This window comes from Peromyscus californicus, unplaced genomic scaffold (genome assembly GCF_007827085.1).
Source record: "Peromyscus californicus insignis strain IS unplaced genomic scaffold, ASM782708v3 Scaffold_4__1_contigs__length_199733344, whole genome shotgun sequence".
NCBI lineage: Eukaryota > Metazoa > Chordata > Mammalia > Rodentia > Cricetidae > Peromyscus > Peromyscus californicus.
The window spans coordinates 145839268-145862324 of record NW_026294562.1 but is presented as its reverse complement, the minus strand read 5'-3'; the positions used below and the strand labels follow the sequence as shown (position 1 = coordinate 145862324).

General features: G+C 40.4%; 1 protein-coding gene across 4 annotated transcripts in view; it reads left to right on the top strand.

The window, feature by feature from the left end:
* Positions 1-23057, top strand: part of Herc2 (HECT and RLD domain containing E3 ubiquitin protein ligase 2) — a 173911-nt gene that overhangs the window by 88811 nt on the left and 62043 nt on the right. For all 4 annotated transcript variants that reach the window (XM_052713854.1, XM_052713856.1, XM_052713853.1 and 1 more), the window contains exons 38-56: positions 1472-1654; positions 4728-4909; positions 5328-5475; positions 5550-5746; positions 6102-6332; positions 7278-7416; positions 8620-8763; positions 9073-9215; positions 9498-9765; positions 9857-9993; positions 11271-11369; positions 12699-12867; positions 12964-13089; positions 13804-13912; positions 14019-14158; positions 19004-19194; positions 19978-20083; positions 20178-20269; positions 22004-22179. In XM_052713854.1, the coding sequence (XP_052569814.1) occupies positions 1472-1654; positions 4728-4909; positions 5328-5475; positions 5550-5746; positions 6102-6332; positions 7278-7416; positions 8620-8763; positions 9073-9215; positions 9498-9765; positions 9857-9993; positions 11271-11369; positions 12699-12867; positions 12964-13089; positions 13804-13912; positions 14019-14158; positions 19004-19194; positions 19978-20083; positions 20178-20269; positions 22004-22179 (2980 nt within the window). The remainder of the gene's footprint in view (positions 1-1471; positions 1655-4727; positions 4910-5327; positions 5476-5549; positions 5747-6101; positions 6333-7277; positions 7417-8619; positions 8764-9072; positions 9216-9497; positions 9766-9856; positions 9994-11270; positions 11370-12698; positions 12868-12963; positions 13090-13803; positions 13913-14018; positions 14159-19003; positions 19195-19977; positions 20084-20177; positions 20270-22003; positions 22180-23057) is intronic.

Genomic DNA, 23057 nt, shown 5'->3' with positions numbered 1-23057 from the left:
TTCACCTTTATTCCATACTTCCTGATACCTCTTTCCGAGTGGGGTAGAAGACAGAGTGCAGCATTACTTTTTAAATTACATCTTAAAAGTATATTTACTTGTTTTTGTGTATATGTGTGTATAAGTTAGAGGACAACTTATTGTGGTCAGTTCCCCTTTTGCCAATCATGTCTCAGAGGAGTTATTTTTGTCAGGTCTGGTGGCAGGTATCTCTACCTTCTGATCCTTAAAACAACAATAACAAACCTATTTATTTATTTATTTATTTATTTATTTATTTATTTAGTTAGTTAGTTAGTTAGTTAGTTAGTTAGTTAGTTAGTTAGTTAGTTCGGGTCGAGGCACAGACATTCCACAGCATCCCTGTGGAGGTTAGAGGACAGCTTGTGAGAGTCACTTCTGTCCTTTCACCAGGTAGATTCTGGGGAACAAAGTGAGATTCTCAGACTTGGTAGCAAGTACTACCCACTAAGCTAGCTTACTGATCCTAGCCTTACTTCTCATTGGTCTGTGTAGTTGGCCCAAACGTGAGCCTGAGAAAGATGGTGCATTCAGTGTTGTGTTGTGTTTTTCTGGACTCTGGTTTTTCCTCCACCAGCTTCAAGTTGCAAGGTGTGGCCCCACCTGCTTCCTTTAAGCACCTCCCTATTCCTTGATTTAGATTGCTTCTCATAATGCTGAGTTAGTCAGTACTTCATTGTATCCAGCAATGCAGAGAAATTGGATGTGGATCCATGAAGTTGGTTCTATCCAAGAAAATTCATTGCTATAGGAATGCATTTTTTAGATCTGTACAAAAGACCCTGAGTCATGCGAATGAAGTATCACATGCTGGGCAAACATGAGGACTTGAATTAGATCTCCAGCAAAAAGTTGGTGTGGTGATATACATGCTTGTAATCCCAACTCTGATTGGTCTTCGATTCACTGGCCAGACTTGCTACCCTAATCAGCAATTCACAAGTTTCGGTGAAAGCCCTGTATCATACAATCAAAATAGATGTTACCTGAAAAAAGAAGACACTGGAGGTTTTCCTCTGGCTTTCTTTCACGAACTGTGCACCTGCACCTCCTCCTCCTAAATTTCATTTTCTTTGAGGAAGGTGGAAACAGAAATGATTAGGGTAGCCAAGTGCAGTGGCAAGAGGCTGAGAGGAGCATCTCTTGAGCCCAGGGATTTGAGTTAGGCTGGGCAACATATTGAGACCCTATCTCTGGGGAAAAAGAGAAGGGAGAAAGAGAATAAATTCTAACTTTCATCTTTTCTTGTGAAGGTATGTTTCCCTTTCCAGTATTAAAAAAATTTGTTAGATCTCTGTATCTTCTTAATTTTACTGTGAACCTAAAACTACTCTAAATATGTTCAAGTCTTTGAAAAGAAAAAAAGAATGTGGTATTAAATACTTTAAATGACATCCACAGATGATTTTATTTGGGAATATTGTTTCTTTTTTTCCATCCTCCTTTTCAGAAGCTGAACAAAGTGAAAGGAACATTCACCCCACAGCGATGATGCTGACCAGCATTATTAACTTACTGCAAACTCTGTGTCTCTCTGTTGGAGTTCATGCTGACATCATGCAGAGCGAGGCTACCAAGACTTTGTGTGGACTGCTGCGAATGTTAGTGGAAAGCGGAACAACAGATAAGCCATGTATGAAATGAGTAACTATGGGCCACAGAGACTCAGCGTGGAGAGATGTAAATCTCTCATACTTGTCTGGATGTGAGAACATGAATCAGAATGTGTGTGAGGATTTATGTAGTAAGGCTCCTGGGGCTGCCCTACCAAGGAAGTTGTAACTAACAGAAAATCTTGTTGGTTCCTTTCTGAGGCTACCAAGGAGAATCTGTTCTAGGCTTCTCTAGTATTGGTGGCATTGTTTGCTTGGCATTTCTTGTCTTGTAGGCATACCACCCTAGTCTTTGTCTTCTTGTTCACACCTTCCTCTGCATGTGTGTGTTTGTGTTTCAGATTTACTTTTTACAAGAGTAACAGTTGACCTCATCCAATCTAATTTACATCTTCAATGACTCCATTTCCAAACAAGATCACAGTTTGAGATACTGGAGTTAAAATGCTTTAACATGTAAATGAGGAGGTAGGGATGGGGTTGGGGGAAGTGTATGTGTGAGAACTAGTCAACCTCTGATGTTGCTCCCTTAGAGTTGTGGAGACTAGAAATCCTCAAGGCAGGCTGTCAGCCGAGCCATGCTCCTTCCTGAGCCCTAAAAGAGTATGTGTGTGTTAGCTGTGTGTGAGTGCTTAGATTTCAGTATGTTGATATGAGACAAAATGTATTTGTCATTGCTGAATGTTTTAGTCAGAGTTCTCTAGAGAAACATGTAGCTAGAGTTTTCCTGCCTTGCCCACAGTCAGGACAAATCTCTCTCACTTGCCAGTCCCACAGCCGCTCAGACCCAACCAAGTAAACACAGAGACTTATATTGGTTACAAACTGTATGGCCGTGGCAGGCTTATTGCTAACTGTTCTTATAGCTTAAATTAATCCATTTCCATAAATCTATACCTTGCCACGTGGCTTGTGGCTTACTGGCATCTTCACATGCTGCTTGTCATGGTGGCGGCTGTCAGTGACTCCTTCTGCCTTCCTGTTCTTTCTTTTCTCCTCTCTGTTAGTCCTGCCTATACTTCCTGCTTTGCCACTGGCCAATCAGTGTTTTATTTATTGACCAATGAGAGCATTTGACATACAGACCATCCCACAGCAGAAACAGAACTGATAGAATCTAGCAATGTAAAAACAGGGTTTATTGGAGTGGCTTACAGGCTACGGTCCAACTATTTCAACATTGGCTATCTCCTAACAGAAAGTTCAAGAATCCAGTAGTTGTTTGGTCCACAAGGCTTAATGGCTGTACTGGCCTTCAGTATATGCCAGAATCCCAAAGAAGTAGGCTCTAATACCAATGAGGGAATGAACTTGCCAGTGAGAGCGAATGCAAGCAGGCAAAGAGTAGATGCTTCCTTCTTCCATGTGCTTTATGTAGGCTGCCACACCAGAAGGTGTGGTCCAGATTTAAGATGTGTCTTTCTAATTCAAATAATCCCATCAAGAAAAATTTCTCACAGGTATACCTAGCATCTTGGGTTTTACTTAATTCCAATTGGTCAAAGTGATAGCCAATAATAGAGTCACACTGGATGAGTGATCTTTGTGTTGGAAGCATGAAGATGTGTTTGAGTGTTTCAGTGTGAGTATGTGAATATGTATGTAAGTGAATGTCTGTGAGAGCTGTGTGTAAGTAGCTGCATCAGATGTAGTGTGAATGAGCTTATGTGTGTATTCTAGTTGTGTGGTTGCAAGTGTGTGAGAGTAGTTAGAGTGAATGTATATGAATAATGCTTGAGTGTACAGGAGTGATTGAGGGTATGTCGGAGTTTTACTGAGTGTAAGTGCAAAACCAAGTATGGATAATGAGCATGCCTAAGTGTTAGTGCCAGTGAGAGTGAGGGAATGTATATGTGGGTGAGGGGGATAAACATGAGTGCACATGGTTGTGACAACATGTGATAGTATGGGGGCAGGTATTTGAGTGTATATATATGTAACTGAGCACATGCATGCATGGTGTCTGTGTGACAGTGATTTGTGTGATTGCACCATTGTGAATGTACATAAGAGAGTAAAGATCAGAATTTTGAGTGTGTCATTGGGAGGAGGCTTGATTGGTGATAGAGGGATAAAGTGAGCACAGGTATGTGCATAGGTGGATGTGAGTGCAGATGGATGTGTATGAATGTTTTAGTCTGAGTAATTGTCTAAGCATGTCTTATTTTATCTGTAAATGGGAGAGGGATGCATGTAGGGGTACATGCAAAGTGTGGGCTTGCATCTTAGGTTCTGTATGTAATTGTGTGAGACATGGGGATTGTATAATTATGATTCTACTAGTGATTACAGTAGTGGTAAAGGTGAGCATGTGTCGGTATGCATGAGTGACTATGGCAGAGAACATTTGAGTATTTCTCAGTAATTTTATGAGTTAGTGTCTAAGTATATATGTGAATGTTAGTATGTGAGCCTGTGTCTTACGTAAGACATGGGTCATAGTAAGCTTGGAAGGCAACATGGGCTAGTGGGAAGATAAGCTGCCGCTGTTGCTAAAGTAGGATCTGGGAAGGTCGCAGCAGTGTCCCATGGGCACTCAGACCTCAGGCTTCACATCCTAGCTTGAGAGAGAGTAGAAAGAGAGACAGGTCCTTTGGACCCTGGGAAGTCAGGAGGAACAGAAAACTCCATTCTTACTGGGCATGTTAGCACGTCCCTCTAATCCCAGTATTGGAGAGGTAGAGGTAGGCTCATGTGTTCTGGCTATATAGAAAAAAACTAAGTAAACCTGGATGGGACATTTTATGATGTAGATCAAAATGGGATCATGGGGATGTTTAAGACACATGAGATTAAAAAGTGTAATAGATACATATTGTAAATTACTGCTGTTAGAATTATAGATTATATTGTCTAGGAACAGTATAAATAGATTAAATTAACTAATTTGAGTTACATACATTTTAAAGGTTTAAAAAATGCTGTGAAATATTTGTTGAGCTACCTTAAAAGCCTTCCTCCACTCCTCTCACAGTTCCCTTGTAAAGTAGCTTATTACCCAAAATGAATTAGTAGGTTATTTAAATGCAAGGGTTGTGCTCATGCTTTGATTTCTAGCGTCTTGGTTCAAGCATGTCTTGTCTCCTCTGGCAGCTCCTCCAGACAGACTGGTGTGCAGGGAGCAGCACCGGAGCTGGTGTACACTGGGCTTCGTGCGGAGCATTGCACTCACCCCGCAGGCCTGTGGTGCCCTCAGCTCCCCACGGTGGATTACGCTGCTCATGAAGGTTGTGGAGGGGCATGCACCCTTCACTGCTGCCTCACTGCAGAGGCAGGTAATGTGCTGCTAGCAAAGCCCAATTCACTGAGAGATAGGCAGTACTGAAGCTCCCTGACCCTGTAACCATGTTTCTTCGTTGAGCAGTGAATGTAGCAAATAGCAGCAAGTAAAGCAGTAGATCTTCTGGCTGTGGCTGCTGAGGTTCTTGATTACTGCAGTCACTTAAGTTGCTAAATAAGTTTATTCGCCTTTTCACAACTGCTCTCTCTGCCCCGTTGAAATAGTAGTATGGTTGCCAAGAATTAAGTTTAAAGAACAGTTTCACTTAAATACACAAATTTTGAATTCCTGATAATCTTTCCTGTTAACCAACTTGATTAATCATGAATGTCAAAGTTGTGCATCATTAATTTTATTAAGGGATAAAATAATGTCTTCTTTTGAAATTGTCATTTTATGTTGTCTCTGATCAGATCTTAGCTGTTCATTTACTACAAGCAGTTCTTCCGTCATGGGACAAGACAGACAGGGCACGGGACATGAAGTGTCTTGTGGAAAAGCTGTTTGGCTTCTTGGGCAGTTTGCTCACGACTTGTTCTTCTGATGTCCCATTACTTAGAGGTGAGTGGCTATGCCTTTACTTGGTAGCCCCGTTTAATGAGCAGTGTGCCACATGATTTTTCTCTCTGCTTCAGAATCCACACTGAGGAAGCGGAGGGCCCGGCCACAGGCTTCCTTGACTGCCACCCACAGCAGCACTCTGGCTGAAGAGGTGGTGGGGCTGCTCCGCACTCTGCACTCCCTGACCCAGTGGAATGGCCTCATCAACAAATACATTAACTCCCAGCTTTGCTCTGTCACACACAGCTGCTCTGGGAAGACTTCAGAAAGGGTGTGTTCCATGTCTTCAAAAGCATGCTGGGACTGTAGCTGTCAAGTTATCTTTTCAAATGTGAAGCATTTTTGTTTCAATATTTATTTAAGGACATTTCAATGGAAATAATTATTGAAGAAATTAACAATTCAGAAAGGCATGTGTATGCCTGTAGTCCCAGCTGCTTGAAAGGATGAGGCAGAAGGTTTGCTTGAGATTTCAAGTCTGGGACAATGTAGAAAGATACTCTGTTTCCTAAAATAAATTTATAAATAGTAAATGAGATGAAGTGGCTTATGTTTAGCTAAACTCATAAGGACAGGCAGCTCTGAGGGATTTCCACTTCACACTTACTGTCTCCCTTCTGCACTAGGCCCTGTTAGAGGACTACTTCCCAGACTCTGAGAACCTTGAAGTGGGGGGCCTCATGGCAGTCCTGGCTGTGATTGGAGGGATCGATGGCCGACTGCGCCTGGGAGGCCAGGTCATGCATGATGAGTTTGGAGAGGGCACAGTGACTCGCATCACCCCAAAGGGCAGAATCACCGTGCAGTTCTGTGACATGCGGATGTGCCGAGTTTGCCCGTTGAATCAGCTCAAACCGGTATGTAGCCTTGCTGAGCTCTCCAGTGTTAGGGTGGCACTGAAACTGGCTGGTAATGTTAGAACTTGGAGGAACCTGTCCTTTATGTTGCCTTCTGGGAAGCTATGTGAAGGAGGAGTTCCCTCTCTTCCTGTGCTAGCTTGTACTCCAAAGAAAGGCCCATCTCATAGGGAGCACGCAGCCAGGGGACTTGTAGCCTCAATGACATGAAAAGGGATTAACAATCTATAAGGTAATTTTAAGTATTTAAGATAGGAGTTTCTAAAATGTATTTTTATTGAGTAATTTGACTTCTAAAAAATGGTTTCTTCTTTTTTTTTTTTTTTAGTTTTTTTGAGACAGGGTTTCCCTGTGTAGCTTTGCGACTTTCCTGGAACTCACTTTCCTGGAACTCACTTTGTAGACCAGGTTGGCCTCGAACTCACAGAGATCCGCCTGGCTCTGCCTCCCGAGTGCTGGGATTAAAGGCATGCGCCACCACCACCCGGCTAAAAAATGGTTTCTTAAAAAATAATCTTTAGTTAGAAAAATGCTTTTTAATCATGTTGAATATTATAGCTCCATGACTTAGGGACAGTAGAGAAGGTTTATATAATTCTGATGTAACCCAAGTGCAATTTGACTGTAATTTTTTTAAATAAAGCACGTTGATTATAATAGGAATAAATACATGTAGAAAATTTGGGATGTTCAGAAAATGTCTTAGCTTATAATTACCATCGTGATGTGTTATTGTTGACAAATTGATAATAAAAACATTAATATAGATTGTATCTGTTGTATATACACTTTTATCTTCCTGTAGTATCTTTTCAGAATTTTCTCAGGTAGGATATGACTCGGAGTATGCGTATTTAATTTAAATTCAGGGCTCATGCTCTAATAAGTTTCAGACTTGTTCATCTCATCAGCAACTCTTAGAAGGTTTTTGTGCCCTTTCTTCAGCTGCCTGCTGTGGCCTTTAGTGTGAACAATCTGCCTTTCACCGAGCCCATGCTTTCTGTCTGGGCTGAGTTGGTAAACCTTGCTGGAAGCAAATTGGAAAAGCACAAAACAAAGAAATCAGCGAAACAGGCCTTTGCAGGTCAGTACAGAGTGTTCCTGGTATAGTCTGAACCGGCATTGTTTGCCCGACAGTCAGAGTGGGTTCATGTGACTGTTGAAGCCTTCAAGTTCACATGGGCTTAGTGCTTACCAATCTATAGTTAGGAATATAAGATACTTTTTGGGTTTCCCTTTGGCCTCATATTTGGAACCCCATCACGTCTAACTGCCAGAGTTTATTCTTAGGAGACTTTTAGGATATTGGGTTCACTTCCCCTCTGCTGGCTGTCTGCTTAGGACATCCTCAGAGTCAGCTCTAAGGAACTTTGTCTTTGGATTCTCTTTGTTTTGTCTCTATGTGTGGTGGGCAACTCGCTTAAACCTTTCTTTCCTTTGGGTCTGGGTTATTACCCTCATGATTTTCTTCTTCCTGCCCCTTGATTATTCTCAGAGTTTGTTTCTCTGCTTGCTGTTTATTCCATTGAAATCCATGTGGTTTCACTCGTCACCCCCAGCTCATTCTGTCTACTCTTTGAGCATGCTCCCGCAATTTACTCTCCATATTCGTTGTTGTTGCTCCAACATTTATGATGGTAAACACCTTTAAGTCTTGAAGTTCACAACTCTGAATGGAGGGCCTGCGGATATAAACAGCTGTTTGTGTCAAATTCAGTCTGCTTTCTTCTAATTGCCTCCATTTTTCTCATCATGGTGAACAAACTGCTTGCCCATTGGTCCAAGTTTAGTGTCCAAGGTCTCCTATAATTTCATTCTTTCAACCTACACTTGCTGTCCTGTCCCAAGGCCTTGTGCATCCCCTGCTTAGGAAAGTTGCTCCTAAGCAGACCACTTTGTGGTCCTTCGTCTGCTGTCAGGCACATGTGGCATGGCTTCATGTCACTGAATCAGAGAGTTCATTCTAGGGAAATGGCTTCAGTTAAACTAGATGCATCTGACAAAATTCCTCCTAGGAATATTGCAAGAAAATATGAAAATGTTTTATTTGTCTCTGGTTGAAATTTCAGTAATTTGGGAAACATTTAATGATGACAGTAAATGCTTATGTGGTTCTAGTTCAGCCTATTAGCTCTTTCACTTAGCTCTTTCTCAGTGACAACAATTGTGTGTGATCAGTTCATTCCTGAAAGGCATGTCATTGCCTTCCTGTTGCAGAGATGATGGTTGGGGAAGAGGAGAGACTGAACTGGATATGTGGTTCTTACTGGGTTCTTTGGTTCCATAGGACAAGTAGACTTGGACCTTCTGCGGAGCCAGCAGTTGAAGCTGTACATCCTGAAAGCAGGACGGGCACTGCTTTCCCACCAAGACAAACTAAGGCAGATACTGTCTCAGCCAGCTGTTCAGGAGACTGGCACTCTTCATACAGGTATCTTTTAAAGAGGGAGGGTTTAAGTAGATTTGAAAGAAAGGAAGATATTCTAGTAGAAAAATATATCAAGTATATGAATAAGCAGTTCATAAAAGGAGAATACAGGTGTCTTGTATGTGGCCTGACTGCCAGTCACCAACTGTAAATGCAGTTGTCATCTTACAAGATTTGTTTGTCTGAGGGACGGGGTGTTCTGAGAAACTCTCGTGTCTGGCTGTTTAAGGTACAGGTGGGCCAGTGCATCACCTTTAGTAGACGTATTGGCTTTTGAAAAGTAGAATGTACAAATTTTGTTTTCAAATTCAGATGATGGAGCAGCTGCATCCCCTGACCTTGGGGACATGTCACCCGAAGGGCCCCAGCCTCCGATGATCCTCCTGCAGCAGTTACTGTCCTCAGCCACCCAACCATCTCCTGTGAAAGCTATATTTGATAAACAGGAACTTGAGGTACACTTCTCTACCCTTGACAGTTTTCATTCAATATACTTGATTGGAACGACTGATTGACTACTCTGTACTGAAGCAGTCAGCACAGCATTTGACTACCAGTTCGTTTCCTTTTCCTACTTGCTTTTCTTATCTCTAACATGTCTTACTAATTCATTTTGAGATGCACTCTTAAATCTGTGCTTTCTGCAATGCAGCTCGTAGAAGATGTTGGTTGTTCACTTTTTTTAAATGTTAGAGGTTAGATGAGGACACTTCCCCTAACGTTCTTTATTTGCCCAGGCTGCTGCTTTGGCCCTCTGTCAGTGTTTGGCTGTGGAATCCACACATCCTTCAAGTCCAGGGTGTGAAGACTGTAGCTCCAGTGAGGCCACAACCCCAGTCTCCGTACAGCACATCCATCTTGCTAGGGCTAAGAAGCGCAGACAGTCACCAGCTCCTGCTCTGCCTATTGTGGTACAGCTCATGGAAATGGGATTTCCTAGGAAGAACATAGAGTTTGCTCTGAAGTCGCTTACCGGCACCTCTGGGAATGCATCTGGTTTGCCTGGTAGGACTTTTTCTTGTCCATGCTTGCTTGTTTGTGGGTTTGAAGTTCATTGCTATTGGTCTTGATGGCAGCTGAGTGTTTTTGCTCATAGGTGTGGAAGCCTTGGTTGGGTGGCTGCTAGACCACTCTGATGTCCAGGTTACAGAGTTCTCGGATGCAGAAACAGTATCTGACGAGTATTCAGATGAGGAGGTGGTGGAGGATGTGGATGATACCCCTTACCCTGTGGTCAGTGGCTTCCATGTATCCTGCCTGTCTTACACGATGATTATCTTACATGCTACTTTTCTCCATCTTTTTAAAGAACCAGTGGATCCCCTGTGAACGGTTCTACAAGATTTACCCACAATTCTTCTATGCACAGAACAAAGTTATCTGTTTTGCTGCTGAGATAATGATTGGGTTTTCCCCGTTAAAATTTCATGTAGCTTTAAAACAAACCATTGATAATGATTAAGTGATGTTGGGTATCTTTTAGAAGATATTGAAAACACTGAAAAGTTGTGTCTCTTGTAGTCACAGTTACCCTGGAGGCCGAAAAAGGAAGGATTGACTGAACCTGAGAGTTCAAAGCCATTCTTGGCAACATTGTTAGACATTGTCTGGCTAAAATACATATGCTAGGGCCCTCTACAGAAAGAGGATCGTGAATTCAAGGATGGTTGGTGTTATGTAGAGCAAATTTCAGACTAGTCTTGGAAGCATAGCAATACCCTCTGTCTTTCAAAAACAAAAATACCTGGCATGGTGCTACATGCCTGTAATACCACTTTGGAGACTGAGGCAGAAGGATCAGGAGTCAGAGACTAGCCTGTAATGCATAGTGCGACAACCATCTAAGCAAACAATAAATCATTTTTGTGTGATACACTGATGTTTGACCTGAGAAAATTGTTTTATAAAATTCATTTGTTAAAACTTTGAAAACTTTTGTATATTGAGAACTGTTAAGATTTATTTTGCCTAGAAAGATGGCTAAGAGGTTAAGAATATTTGTTGCTTTTGCAGAAGACCTGTGTTCAATTCTTAGCACCCACATGGTGGCCCACAACCATATGTAACTTTATCTGTCCTCTGTGGTACCAGGCATGCACATGGTGTACATACATATGTGCAGCCAAAACACTCAATAATATAATATAATATATTTATTTATTTTTTTTTACAAAGGTTTGTTTTGCATACTGTGCTATTGCTATTAAGGTAAGAAGATCTTATAGAGAAAGCACAGTATCTCCTATTGCATTCATTTATATTATGGATTTCAGTGTTTGTTTGTTTTTTTTTTTGTTGTTGTTGTTTGTTTGTTTTTTTCCATTAGGGTCTTACTATGTAGCTCTGGCTGGCCTGGAACTCACTATGTAGACGAGAATGGTCCCAAACTCCCAGAGATCCATTTGTCTCTGCCTCCTGGGATTAAAGGTGTGTGCCACCATGCCCAGCTGACAGTCTTTCTGAAGTGTATTTTTTTAACTTCTTTTTTCAAATGTGTTTATGTCGTTTAGGCTGCTGGTGCTGTTGTGACTGAGAGCCAGACTTACAAGAAGCGTGCTGATTTCCTGAGTAATGATGATTATGCTGTGTATGTGAGAGAGAATGTTCAGGTGGGCATTGCTTAGAATGAGCCTTGTTCATCTTTTATCTGACAAATACTTGAGCATCTCCCATATGCTAAGCAGTAGTTGAGTTGACAGAGGTCCCTGCCCTCTGGGAGCCTGCTGTCCTGTGAGTGGAAGACAGTCAGACTGGCCCAGTAAGGTCTGCTTATTAGAAAGAGATCTGGATACCATGGGAATGAGGAGTAAGAGACCAGAGAGGTAGCATGCTCTGGTTAGATCTATGTTGGGAAGTTTCAAAGAGAACATGAAGTAGGACTAGGGAGTTTCTGGACTCATGCTGAGACTTTGGTAAGAAGGCTTGCTAGGTTCTTCTCTTGATAGGTGTCTGTTACTGGGTGGACACTCACCTTGCTTCTTCTGCAATAAATTTACCAAACCTAGACCCATTATAGACCCATGTGATGGTGAATTTTCTAACTTACTTAATGCTTTTGGATTTATTAGCTCAGGTTTTCATTGATAGATTTTCCTTTTTAATCAACTCTAGTTGTATTACAGTTCTTGTAGGAAAGGCAGAATAAACACCATATTTATTTTCAGTGATATTAGAGCTTTATCTATTCAGTTTTCTCAGTGATGCATTGGTGGTCTGCTGAAGGTGACCAAGAAGCTTTGGATTGCTTATTATCACCATGATGAATTTATTAGCTGTAGGATGTGTTTGAGCTGTTACTCCTGATGATCAGAGTGTCCTTTTGTGTGAACACCATAATCTGTAGCTACAGTGTTTTATGGCAGAAGATGATAAGGCTCGTGTGTATATTTCCCAGAGAGATCTGGTTCCACTTATGCTAAATGCTACTTATCTTAGTTTGCTTTCCGCTACTGTGATAAAGCATCTAATCAAAAACAACCTGAGAAGGAGAAGGTTTATTTGGCTTACATGCACCAATCACAGCCGGTCAAGTAGGGAAGCCAGGGCTGGGACTCAAGGCACGACTCTAGAGACAGGAGCTGAAGTGGAGGTCATGCAGAAATGCAGCTTACTGTCTTTGCTCCCCACAGCTTGCTCAGCTTACTTAGATCACTTGTCCAGGAATGGCAGTGCCCACAAATAAACATCAGTCATTAATCTAGAAAATGACTCACAGACATGCCCACAGGCCAGCCTAATGGAGGCAGTTCCTCAATTAATGTTCCCTTTTCTTAGGTGACTTTGATTTGTGTCAAGTTGATAAACTAACCAGCACAATATTTTTAGTTTTATTTCTGGGTGCTGAATAAAATATTTTTCTGAAGAATTGAGAATATTACTTATATACATTGTATCTTTTGTCTAGGTGTACTTGACTGGACTTTCCATTTCAATTTTAGGTGGGAATGATGGTTAGATGCTGTCGAACATATGAAGAAGTATGTGAAGGTGATGTGGGCAAAGTCATCAAACTGGATAGAGATGGATTACATGACCTTAATGTGCAGTGTGATTGGCAGCAGAAAGGGGGTACCTACTGGGTTAGGTATATTCATGTTGAACTTATAGGTGAGCACACTCCTTGTTAATGTATTACATTTCTTAGAGACACGGTTCCCAGAAAGTGAACACTAATCATAGTGTGTTTGCCAATGAAATCCTCAGGCTATCCTCCACCAAGTTCTTCTTCTCACATCAAGATTGGTGATAAAGTACGGGTCAAAGCTTCCGTTACCACACCAAAATACAAGTGGGGATCTGTAACTCATCAGAGTGTGGGGCTTGTGAAAGGTAATAGCCAAGCAACAAATGCTTTGTTAAAGAGTATAGTTTTCTTATATTTATGTATACGTTTAGCATTTATCTCTTTTTACTAAGGTATCAAAAGTTTATGTCTGAGAAAAACAGTAAAGGATAGAAGTAACAGACATAAAAAATAGCCAGGTTAAACACAACAGGTTCTGTTGTAAAGAGAAAACAGACATGTGTCACCATTCCTGATTATTTTATCTTTTAAACACTTGGATGCCAGAATACTGGTGTTTGCCCACTGTTGAGGGCCATTGTTAGAACTTCTCAGGTTACGGAAGAGCAAATGACTTCTTTTATAGTTTACTTTTTGTAAGGGTTTTTTTTTTTCTTAAAGGATGGAAAGTTTTAGCATTACTAATCTGGTTTTATTTCCTAATATATGAAGGTTCTAAGAGCAGTTTTGGCTTTCTATAATTAAAAGCTTGTTATTGTGGAGATTATAAGCATAAATGAAAGAGTATAGTATACTGAGCGTCTGTACCTTCTCATCAGTGCAGCCACAGACAACTCATTCTTTCTCTGCTGGAGCTAGCTGATGACTTTTCATCTCTGAGTATCTTAGCTTGTACCTCCAAGGGAACATTCTTTATAAAGTGTGAATAGCTACAGCCCAGTACCACAGAGCTACAGGAGTTGAGCTGTACACTTATGTTGACTTTAAAGGTGTCTCAGGTGGTTTCTGTCCTTTGCTAGCTTTCAGTGCTAACGGGAAAGATATCATCGTGGACTTCCCCCAGCAGTCTCACTGGACTGGGTTGCTGTCCGAAATGGAGTTGGTCCCTAGTATTCATCCAGGGGTCACGTGAGTTGCTGGTTTTATGATTACTAGATTTGTTTGAGGAGGAAGAGTTTTCTTTTAAAATGATTTAAAAATGACCTCACCATTTTCTTACCTACTTTTAAAACAGGTGTGATGGCTGTCAGACTTTCCCTATCAATGGATCCAGATTCAAATGCAGGAATTGTGATGACTTTGATTTTTGTGAGACATGCTTCAAGACGAAAAAACACAACACCAGGCATACTTTTGGCAGGATAAATGAGCCAGGTAGAGCTGAATGCTTACATTCTTTCTTCCATCAAATACCACTATGAAGTAATTACTGAAGTTTGCTGTTAGGGTCATGTGTGTACAGTGAGTGTTGTAGAAGGAGCACAGTTAGAGAGAAGGGGCAGTCTGATCCATTTCCTCCCCTGGAATTTCCCTACTTCTTTATTTTAGAGTGGTAAGGTTTGCTTGTCTGAATTTCCAGAAGAAATGTTAGAATTATTTCCAGAAACTAAGAGCATGTTTAGGTGGAAGCAGTGGAAATTGGTGGAGTATAAGTTTTCATTTGTGTTACATATTTTTATTAATGTGGAATGCACAGAGCATAGAATTTGCCATTATAAATTTACAGTGAATGTGTTAAGTATGATGTTGTACGACTGTCTCTACTATGTATTTTCAAAAGTATTTGTGTCCACCAAACATTAGCATTAACTTCTTCATCTTCTCCTTCCTATTCCTGGTGTCTTAGTTAGGCTTCCTATTACTGTGATCAAACACCATGACCAAAAGCAACTTAGGGAAGAAAGGATTTATTTAATTTTACAATTTACAAATTCGCAATCCAGGGAAGTCAGGGCAGGAATCTGGAGGCAGGAACTGAATCTGAGGCCATAGAGGAGTGCTGCCTATTGGCTTGCTCCCACCCCTGGCTTGCTCCCACCCCTGGCTTGTTCCCATCTCTGGCTTGCTGAGCCTGCTTTCTTTTTGCACCTAGGACCACCTGACCATGGGTGGCACCCATCAGGGGCTAGGTTATCCATATCAGTCAGTAACTAAGAAAATGAGGGGCCTGGACCTGCCTCAACTGAATGTGCCAGGCTCTGCTGACTCCCCAATGGAGACCTTGCCTTGGAGAGGTGGAAATGGGGGGTGGGTTGGGAGGGAAGGCTGGGGGGCGGGAGGAGGGAGGAGAGGGGAATCTGTGGTTGGTATGTAAAATGAATAGAAAATCTCTTAATAATGATAAAAAGAAAGAAAGAAAATGTTTTGCGAACTTGCCCACAGACAAATCTTACGAAGGTATTTTTTTCAATTGATAGTCCCTCTTCCCAAATGACTCAAGCTTATGTCAGCTTGTCTTTCTGTGTCTGTGAATTTGTGTGCTTTAGGTAGATCATATAGGTAAAGCTATGAAATATTTACTCTGCTGATTAAAGTCTTAGTTTACCTCACTATCTTCAGGGTTACCTGTGTTGTAATGTTTAATCAGAATATGTCTTACATAGTTGGTAGTTACAATTTTCCACTGTATGTGTATACCAAGTGCTTTTTTCCATTTATTTATTCATGGCCATATAATATTTGTCTTCCATGTTGGCTGTTGTGAATGATGTAGGCATTAACATTGGTGTGCATGTATCTGTTTGTGTCTTGGTTTTAAATTGTTGGCTGTGTACCTTGGAGCTACTGCCAGAATGTTTCACCAGTAGCTGTGCTATTTTATATAACCACTAGCAATGTAGCAGCATCTGGCTAGTTCACATCCTTTTTAGCATTTGTAAGTCTTTAGGTTTTTTATGATGTCCTTCATAGTAGGTAAGAAATGTTTTCTTGAATTTTGACTTAAATTTCCCTAATGACAAAATAATTTGTCAAGTCTGTACTTGTGTGTATTGTTTTGGCTGTTTATATATATCCTTTCTGTGGAAAATTGTTTTGCACTATTTTTTTTTAATTTTTAATTTTAATTTTTTTTTTAATGATTACCTAGCAGGATTGCTCAGCCGCTACAGGCTCTAGCTGGACAAAGCTTGTGACCCAAGTTTGATTCCCCTACATCAGTGGTTCTCAACTTGTGGGTCTGATCCTTGGCGGGGCAGATTGTCTAATGACCTTTTCACAGAGCACCAGAAAACACAGAAATTTATATTACAATTCACAACAGTAGCAAAACTACAGTTATGAAGTAGCAACAAAAATAATTTTATGATTGAGGGTCACCACAGCCTGAGGAACTGTATTAAACGTCTTAGCATTAGGAACATTGAGAACCAGTGCCCTACATGAATTTTGGGGTGCACTTTTCTACTCCTGATTTTCAAAAAGCCACTTGGGTAGTCATAAGGCTTGTATTGAATCTGTGTGCTTTAGACATGACCATTTTCAATATTCCGTTTCCTGGCCCATGTATGGGAGTAATCTTTGTGTTTGCCTGACCGTTCAGTTTCTGTCAGCAGTGCTTTTGTAGTTTTCAGTATATAGACAGCAAACATTGTCTAAATTATTACTGAGCATTTGCTTTTCATGCTCTTTTAAATGGAGTTGTTTTCTTAATTTGTGTTGCTGTTGTGAGGATGTGTGTAATAAACTGATGTGTAAGTACTGTATTTTGCTAATCTTATTAGCTCTAACGTGTGTGTGTGTGTGTGTGTGTGTGTGTGTGTGTGTGTGTGTGTGTGTGTGAGAGAGAGAGAGAGAGAGAGAGAGAGAGAGAGAGAGAGAGAGAGAGAGAGAGAGAGAGAGAGAGAGAGAGAGAGAGGGGAAGAGGAAGTCAGGCTAGCCTCACACTGGCTATGTAGTGGAGCCTGTTGTTGATCCTCTTGCCTCTGTCTCCTTAGTGCTGAGATTATAGGCATGCACTAGTCTGCTCATAGTTTTGAGTATTATTTTTCCTGGGCATTTTCTTTCATCACTTTAAAAATTCTGTGCCATTGGAATTTGCTTTGCTATCTTTCTGTTAAAGTCAGCTAAAAGTCTAATTGTGGGGCCATTAATCCCCATGTATTTGTTTCCTCTTAATCCAATTTTGAAATAATATCTTTGTATTAACGTGTATAAATTTTGCATGTGCATAGAGGCATGCTTTTTATATTTACCAGTATTATGTTCACTTCTTCATTTTGTGGCTTGGTAGTTTAGGTTAGTTTTAGAAAATTGTCCATCACTCCATCTTTTTTTCACATGATGACTTTGCTGTATTTTTCTTCTATTTGGGGCACACTCTTAGATCTGTATTTGCTTTTGTCTCAATCCTTTTTTTTGTGTGTGAATTGTTGCTCCTCAGTTCATGCTAGGTGTTTTAGTACCTCTTCTTTGGAGACTTATTCACCTTTTTAAAATTTGCTCATGAAATTCTTAGTTGTATTGTTACATTTATTTTATTTTTATTTTTATTTCTGGTTTTTCGAGACAGGGTTTCTCTGTGTAGCTGTGGCTATCCTGGAACTCACTCTGTAGCCCAGGCCGGCCTTGAACTCAAAGAGATCTGCCTGCCTCTGCCTCCCAAGTGCTCGGATTAAAGGTGAACTTCATTACCACTTGTTGTCAGATTTTTCTTTGGGCCGCCAACTCACAAATAATGACGCTAGACTTATTATTAATTATGAAAGCTCAGCCTACAGCTTAGGCTAGTTCCTAATTAGCTCTTATAACTTAAATTAACTCATTCATATTAATCTACATTCTATCACGTGTTACCTCTCTTCCATCTTACACCTCCCGTTTCCTCTCTGTGTCTCCTGGCATCTCCTACACGCCTAGATTCCTCTTCCTCTTCCTTTTTCTCTCAGGAAATCCCTCCTCTATCTCCTGCCTAGCCATTGGCCGTTCAGCTTTTTACTACACCAATCACAGCAATACACCTTCATACAGTGTACAAATATCCCACAACTATCTGGCTACATTTATTCTTTTTCGTGTGTGTGTGTGTGTGTGTGTGTGTGTGTGTGTGTGTGTTTTGTCTTTGTTAGTCTATTTTTTATTTTATTTTTGGTGTTTTAAGTCATTTTCCTTGTGTCCTTGAAATAATTTTATTTTATGTATATGGTTACTTTGGGTGCAAGTATATCTGTGTTTATCATTTGCATGCCTGATACCTTCAGAGGCCAGAAAAGTTCATCAGATTGCCTGGAACTGGAGTTACAGGTGGCTATGAGCTACCATGTAGGGCCTAGGAATTAAACCTAGGTCCTTTGGAAGAACAGCCAGTGCTCTTAACTACCATCCCATGGCCCTTGTGTTTTAAAAATTGTTTCTGGAATTAGTTTGGGCCTAATACTCATTTTGTTCAAAGAATGGGGAAGAGAGGGTTATTTTGTCAGATACTAGCAATAAATACCCATTTGAGCTCATTTTTATCAATTATCATTGACTGACATAGTTGTTTGTTGAACTGTAATCTGTTAAACAAACAGAAAAGAAAGCACCTCCCAAACCTAACATCACTTCATAGTTTACTCTTCCTTTGTACTTCCTGTTAGGATCTCAAATGCAGCTTGGTTTCTGTGGCTACTCACAACCTTTTTGGTCCTTTCTCTTAGGTGATAAAAGGATCTGTGAGATCCAGGCCATGTCTTCTCTGTACACTTATATTTATCCCTAGCCTTCTTTAGATGCTGGTCTTAATTCTTTTCTAGCTCATTATTTATGGTACTTTCAAACAGAGGTTTGCTTACTTTGCCTTGTCTGGTTCTTCTAGTTGGGAAAGTCTAGGTGAATGTCTCAGTTTACCATTAATGGATGTGTAAATACTTTACAAAGTTGATCTTTAGCTCTGCATTTATAAAAGTATTTTTATATTTATTTTTTGTGGTGCTGGAGATTGATTCTGGGGCATCCTGTATGCCAGGCAAGCACTCTCCCACTGAACTACTCCCCCAGATCCTAAAAGCAGTTCTAATAATATTGTGTGTGTGTGTGTGTGTGTGTGTGTGTGAACTGACACAGGTTGCTTGGAAATACATTGCCCTATTATTACCTGAGAAGATTTAAGTGGAATGAATTACAGCATTAAATTCAAAGATACTTAACCAATAGTATAGTTAGAAGCTCTTGGCTGTGTAGTCCTCTTGGTTTCTCAAACGTGGAAGCTCTGTTTACCCTCTGTGTGGCTCCATGCAATAGGGCAGTCTGCAGTATTTTGTGGCCGTTCCGGAAAGCAGCTGAAGCGATGTCATAGCAGCCAGCCTGGAATGCTTCTAGACAGCTGGTCCCGAATGGTGAAGAGCCTGAATGTGTCGTCCTCCGTAAACCAGGCTTCTCGTCTCATTGATGGCAGTGAGCCCTGTTGGCAATCTTCTGGGTCTCAAGGGAAGGTAATGTTTGTGGGGTGTGTCAGGAAATACTCTTGATTTGGAAGGTGGATTGTTGACCTTTGCAATGAACTGAAGAACCTTTAGCTTTGCTGATACCCCCTCAACGCTCATTTCCATATTTCAGTTCATAAATAATTTTAAACATACAGAGTAGTATATTGTGTATTGTTGTTAGATTTTTAAACACTATGAACAACAGATTTTATTAAGTGACCAGTTTTTTTTTGTATTTTCATATATAAAATATTAATTCCTGTTATACTTCTAGTTAGAAGTTATTCTAACATACAGATGAGTTTTGGGGATTGTACTAATACTGTTTGTACCTTGTGTGCCAATAGGGCGGATGTGATGAGAAGGGGGCATTTTCTTTATCTCAACTCTAATGTTTTCTGTGACCAAGCCTTGGTATAAAAGGACTAACCCTGGTCAGAAGTCTAAGACTTTGCTCTAATCAGCAAGTGGTGGGGAGGATGTTCTTTCTTCCAGAGTAAGGGTAGATTTTCACTCCATATTTTGTATTTAAAATCTCAGGTTCAGGCTTCAATGATACTATTTTATTTTACTTTAACTTAATGCCTTTATTTATTTGTATGTGTGCATGCATGTGGGGTTCAGAACTTGTTGGTTTTCTACCATGTAGGTTCTTGGGGTTGAACTCAGGTGCCTAGGCTCTGTCCACTGAGCCACCATGCTAGCTCCTACTGATAACTTGTAGCAGCTAAATATAACTTAAATTTTGGTAACTGAGAGTATATTTTTTTCTTCTTTTTTTTAAAAAAGCACTGGATTCGTTTGGAGATTTTCCCAGATGTTCTTGTTCATAGATTAAAAATGATAGTAGATCCAGCAGACAGTAGCTACATGCCATCCCTGGTTGTGGTGTCAGGTAATTGAATTCGTTTCCTCTAAAAGAAGCCTTTCCTTCCTTATGTTTAATAAACATTGTTTGTTTGATTTCTGTACTTTTTTTTTTGTCCTAGGTGGAAATTCCTTAAATAACCTAATTGAGCTAAAGACCATTAATATCAACCAAACTGACACCACTGTGCCCCTGCTAAATGACTGTGCAGAGGTGAGTTATAGTCTTGTTTCTTTTTGTGTGATTTCATGTAGGACATGGATGACAATTATGTGTTAGCACTCAACCCAGGTTTTTCCTTCTTAAATGATTTACATATTTCAATGCCTTATTTTATACAGTTAACTTTTGGAAAAGAAGCAAAACTGATTTTACTTTTCACTGTTGGTAATATGCATAGGTTCATATTCCTAGTACTCTTTAAAATAACTTTGATTGGCGTTACTCTTTTTTGTTTGTTTGTTTTTGTTTTGTTTTTCAAGACAGGGTGCTCTGTGTAGCCCTGGCTGTCCTGGAACTCAGTCTGTAGATCAGGCTGGCCTTGAACTCACAGAGATCCACCTGCCTCTGTCTCCCGAGTGCTGGGATTAAAGGCATGTGCTACCACCACCCAGCTGAAGTTACTCTTTACAGCCACACATATTTCTAAACACTTAGTATCTTTTCCTTAGTGGTAGATTTTCTGACCATATTTATGATATTGAAATTGCTTCTTTGTCGCTGTACCCTGTGCTTCAACTGCTGAACTTGTGAAGTAGTAATAAAATAACTTGTAGAAAGAATATGAGTTTATTGTGTCTCTTGAAAATCCATCTGGCAAAGGAACTGGCTGTTCCCTCTGCTCATGGTTTCTTTTGCTGTGCAGAAACTTCTTGTACTTTCATTTGTTAACTCTTGAGGCTGTTAGCTCTACTATTGGTGTTCTGTGTGGAAAGTTCTTGTGTATACCTATGTGAAATGTTTTCTCTGCATTTCCCTTTAGCAGTTTCACTGCTTCCAGTTACTCTCTATCTAGTTCACTTTAAGTTTTGTGTCGAGTGAGATAAGGATCTTCTTATTCTTCTGCAGGTGGACATCAGTTGTGTTTAATAAGTTGTATTTTTTCCAGTGTTGGTTTTTGACACCTTTTTTGAAGAACAGCTGTGTGAGTTTATTTCTGGGTCTTCCGTTCTGTTTTATTTGTCTGCATGTTGGTTTTTGTACCAGTACCATGTGGTCTCTGTCACTGTAGCTCTATGGAGTAATTTGAGGTCCTGTATTATGATACATCTGGCAGTGTTCTTTATGTGTAGAATTGCTTTGGCTACCCCGGTTGTTTTTATATTTCCATATGAATTTTAAGATTTTTTTTTTTAACTTCAGTTAATATCATTGCAACTTTGAAGAAGATTGTATTGAATCTCTTAATTACTCTTGGTAACCTAGCTGTTTTTATATTAACTCTGCCAATCCAGGAGCGTGGGAGTCTTTCAGTCACCTAATGTTGTCTTCTCTAGGTGGTGGTAAGGAAGGAAGATTTTAAGTGTTGGAAATGTTCAACTTCAGATTCTTCCACCTCTTTCTAGTGTGGTTTGCTGAGGTCTAGTTAACTTGAAGTTCTGCCTCCAGTTTGAATTTCCAACAGCCCACACTGTCTCTCCTGGCAGCTCATTCTCATGCTTTCCCTGGGAGCTAGGAATCCCTTCAGGGCACTTCCTGGCAGGGTTCAGCTCTGACTGTGCTCCTTGGTGTGGTCAGATGAGCTAACTGGCTTCTTTGGGGGCAGAAAATAAAACCTGTTTTCTGTAGTTCTTTCTGTTATTTCTCCATTGAAGGCCTTTCATTTTGGCCTTCTTCTACCCAGACTCATGAAATCCCAGATGCACTTTGTAATCTTCCATCTTCCCAGAATCTCAGTGTCTGTCTCTTGGGTCTGAGAAGTCTGTAGCTCATTCTTTTCTCATCTAGTATCACAGGTACATCGAGATTGCAATCAAACAGTGCAGGAGCTCAGGAATTGACTGTAAAATCCATGGTCTCATCCTGCTGGGACGCATCCGTGCTGAGGAGGAGGACTTGGCTGCGGTCCCTTTTCTGGCTTCAGATAATGAGGAGGAGGAGGATGACAAAGGCAGCACTGGCAGGTGAGAGGTCCTGCTGCTGGGCTCGCTTACCTTGTGTCCCCTGCACAGATGCGAGTGTTTACTCTCAATGAGGGGAGAGAGCAGCATGCCTACTAGGATGTGTGAGCATTCAGCCGAGTTTTCAAAGAATAAAACATTAAAAAAATACACATTTCAAAAAAAAAAAAATTGGAAAGAGGATTGGAAAAAAAAGTTTACTTTGGTTTTTAACCTGAAACGTCTTCGTTACTGTTTTGGTGTAAATCCTTGTAGCTTCCTTTTCTATGCTAGAACATGATTTTCTACAGAAATGGCATGGTATATTTTATTGCCAGTTATTTTACCGTTAACTTAAATGTTTTAGTTTTTCTGTATTATGGTAAAATATTACTAAGTATAATTTTCCATTTCAGCAATTTTAAGTTTATAATTCGGTAGCATTAAGTACTTGAACATTGTTATACAACTGTCTCTGGGTTATCTTGAGGCTCTTGTGTATAATTTTTATGAAATCTTATGACTTCTTGTTATTCCTGACTTTGTATGTGAGATAGTGATGACTGTTACTGTAATCATTCAACATGTGTCTGTGGAACATCTGTGGGTCAGCCCTGTGGTGGACACACAAATGAAATTAGACAGACTCATCTGCATCAGTTTGATGTTAGAGCTGGGAAGAAAGGGGATTGCATACTGACTTGAGGGACTAAAGGGGAACGTTGCCCCCAACAGGAAGAGTCAGTGTTGTGAAGCAGGGTGGGCAGGCAAAAGGAATTGAATAGCATATGTCAGGGGTGACAGCTTCTTCCATTTGTGTGTTTATTCCATGACATGTGTATAACAAGGACTACTTTAGGCTTCATTTGCTGTCCTAATGGCAGCATTGCAGATAATCACTT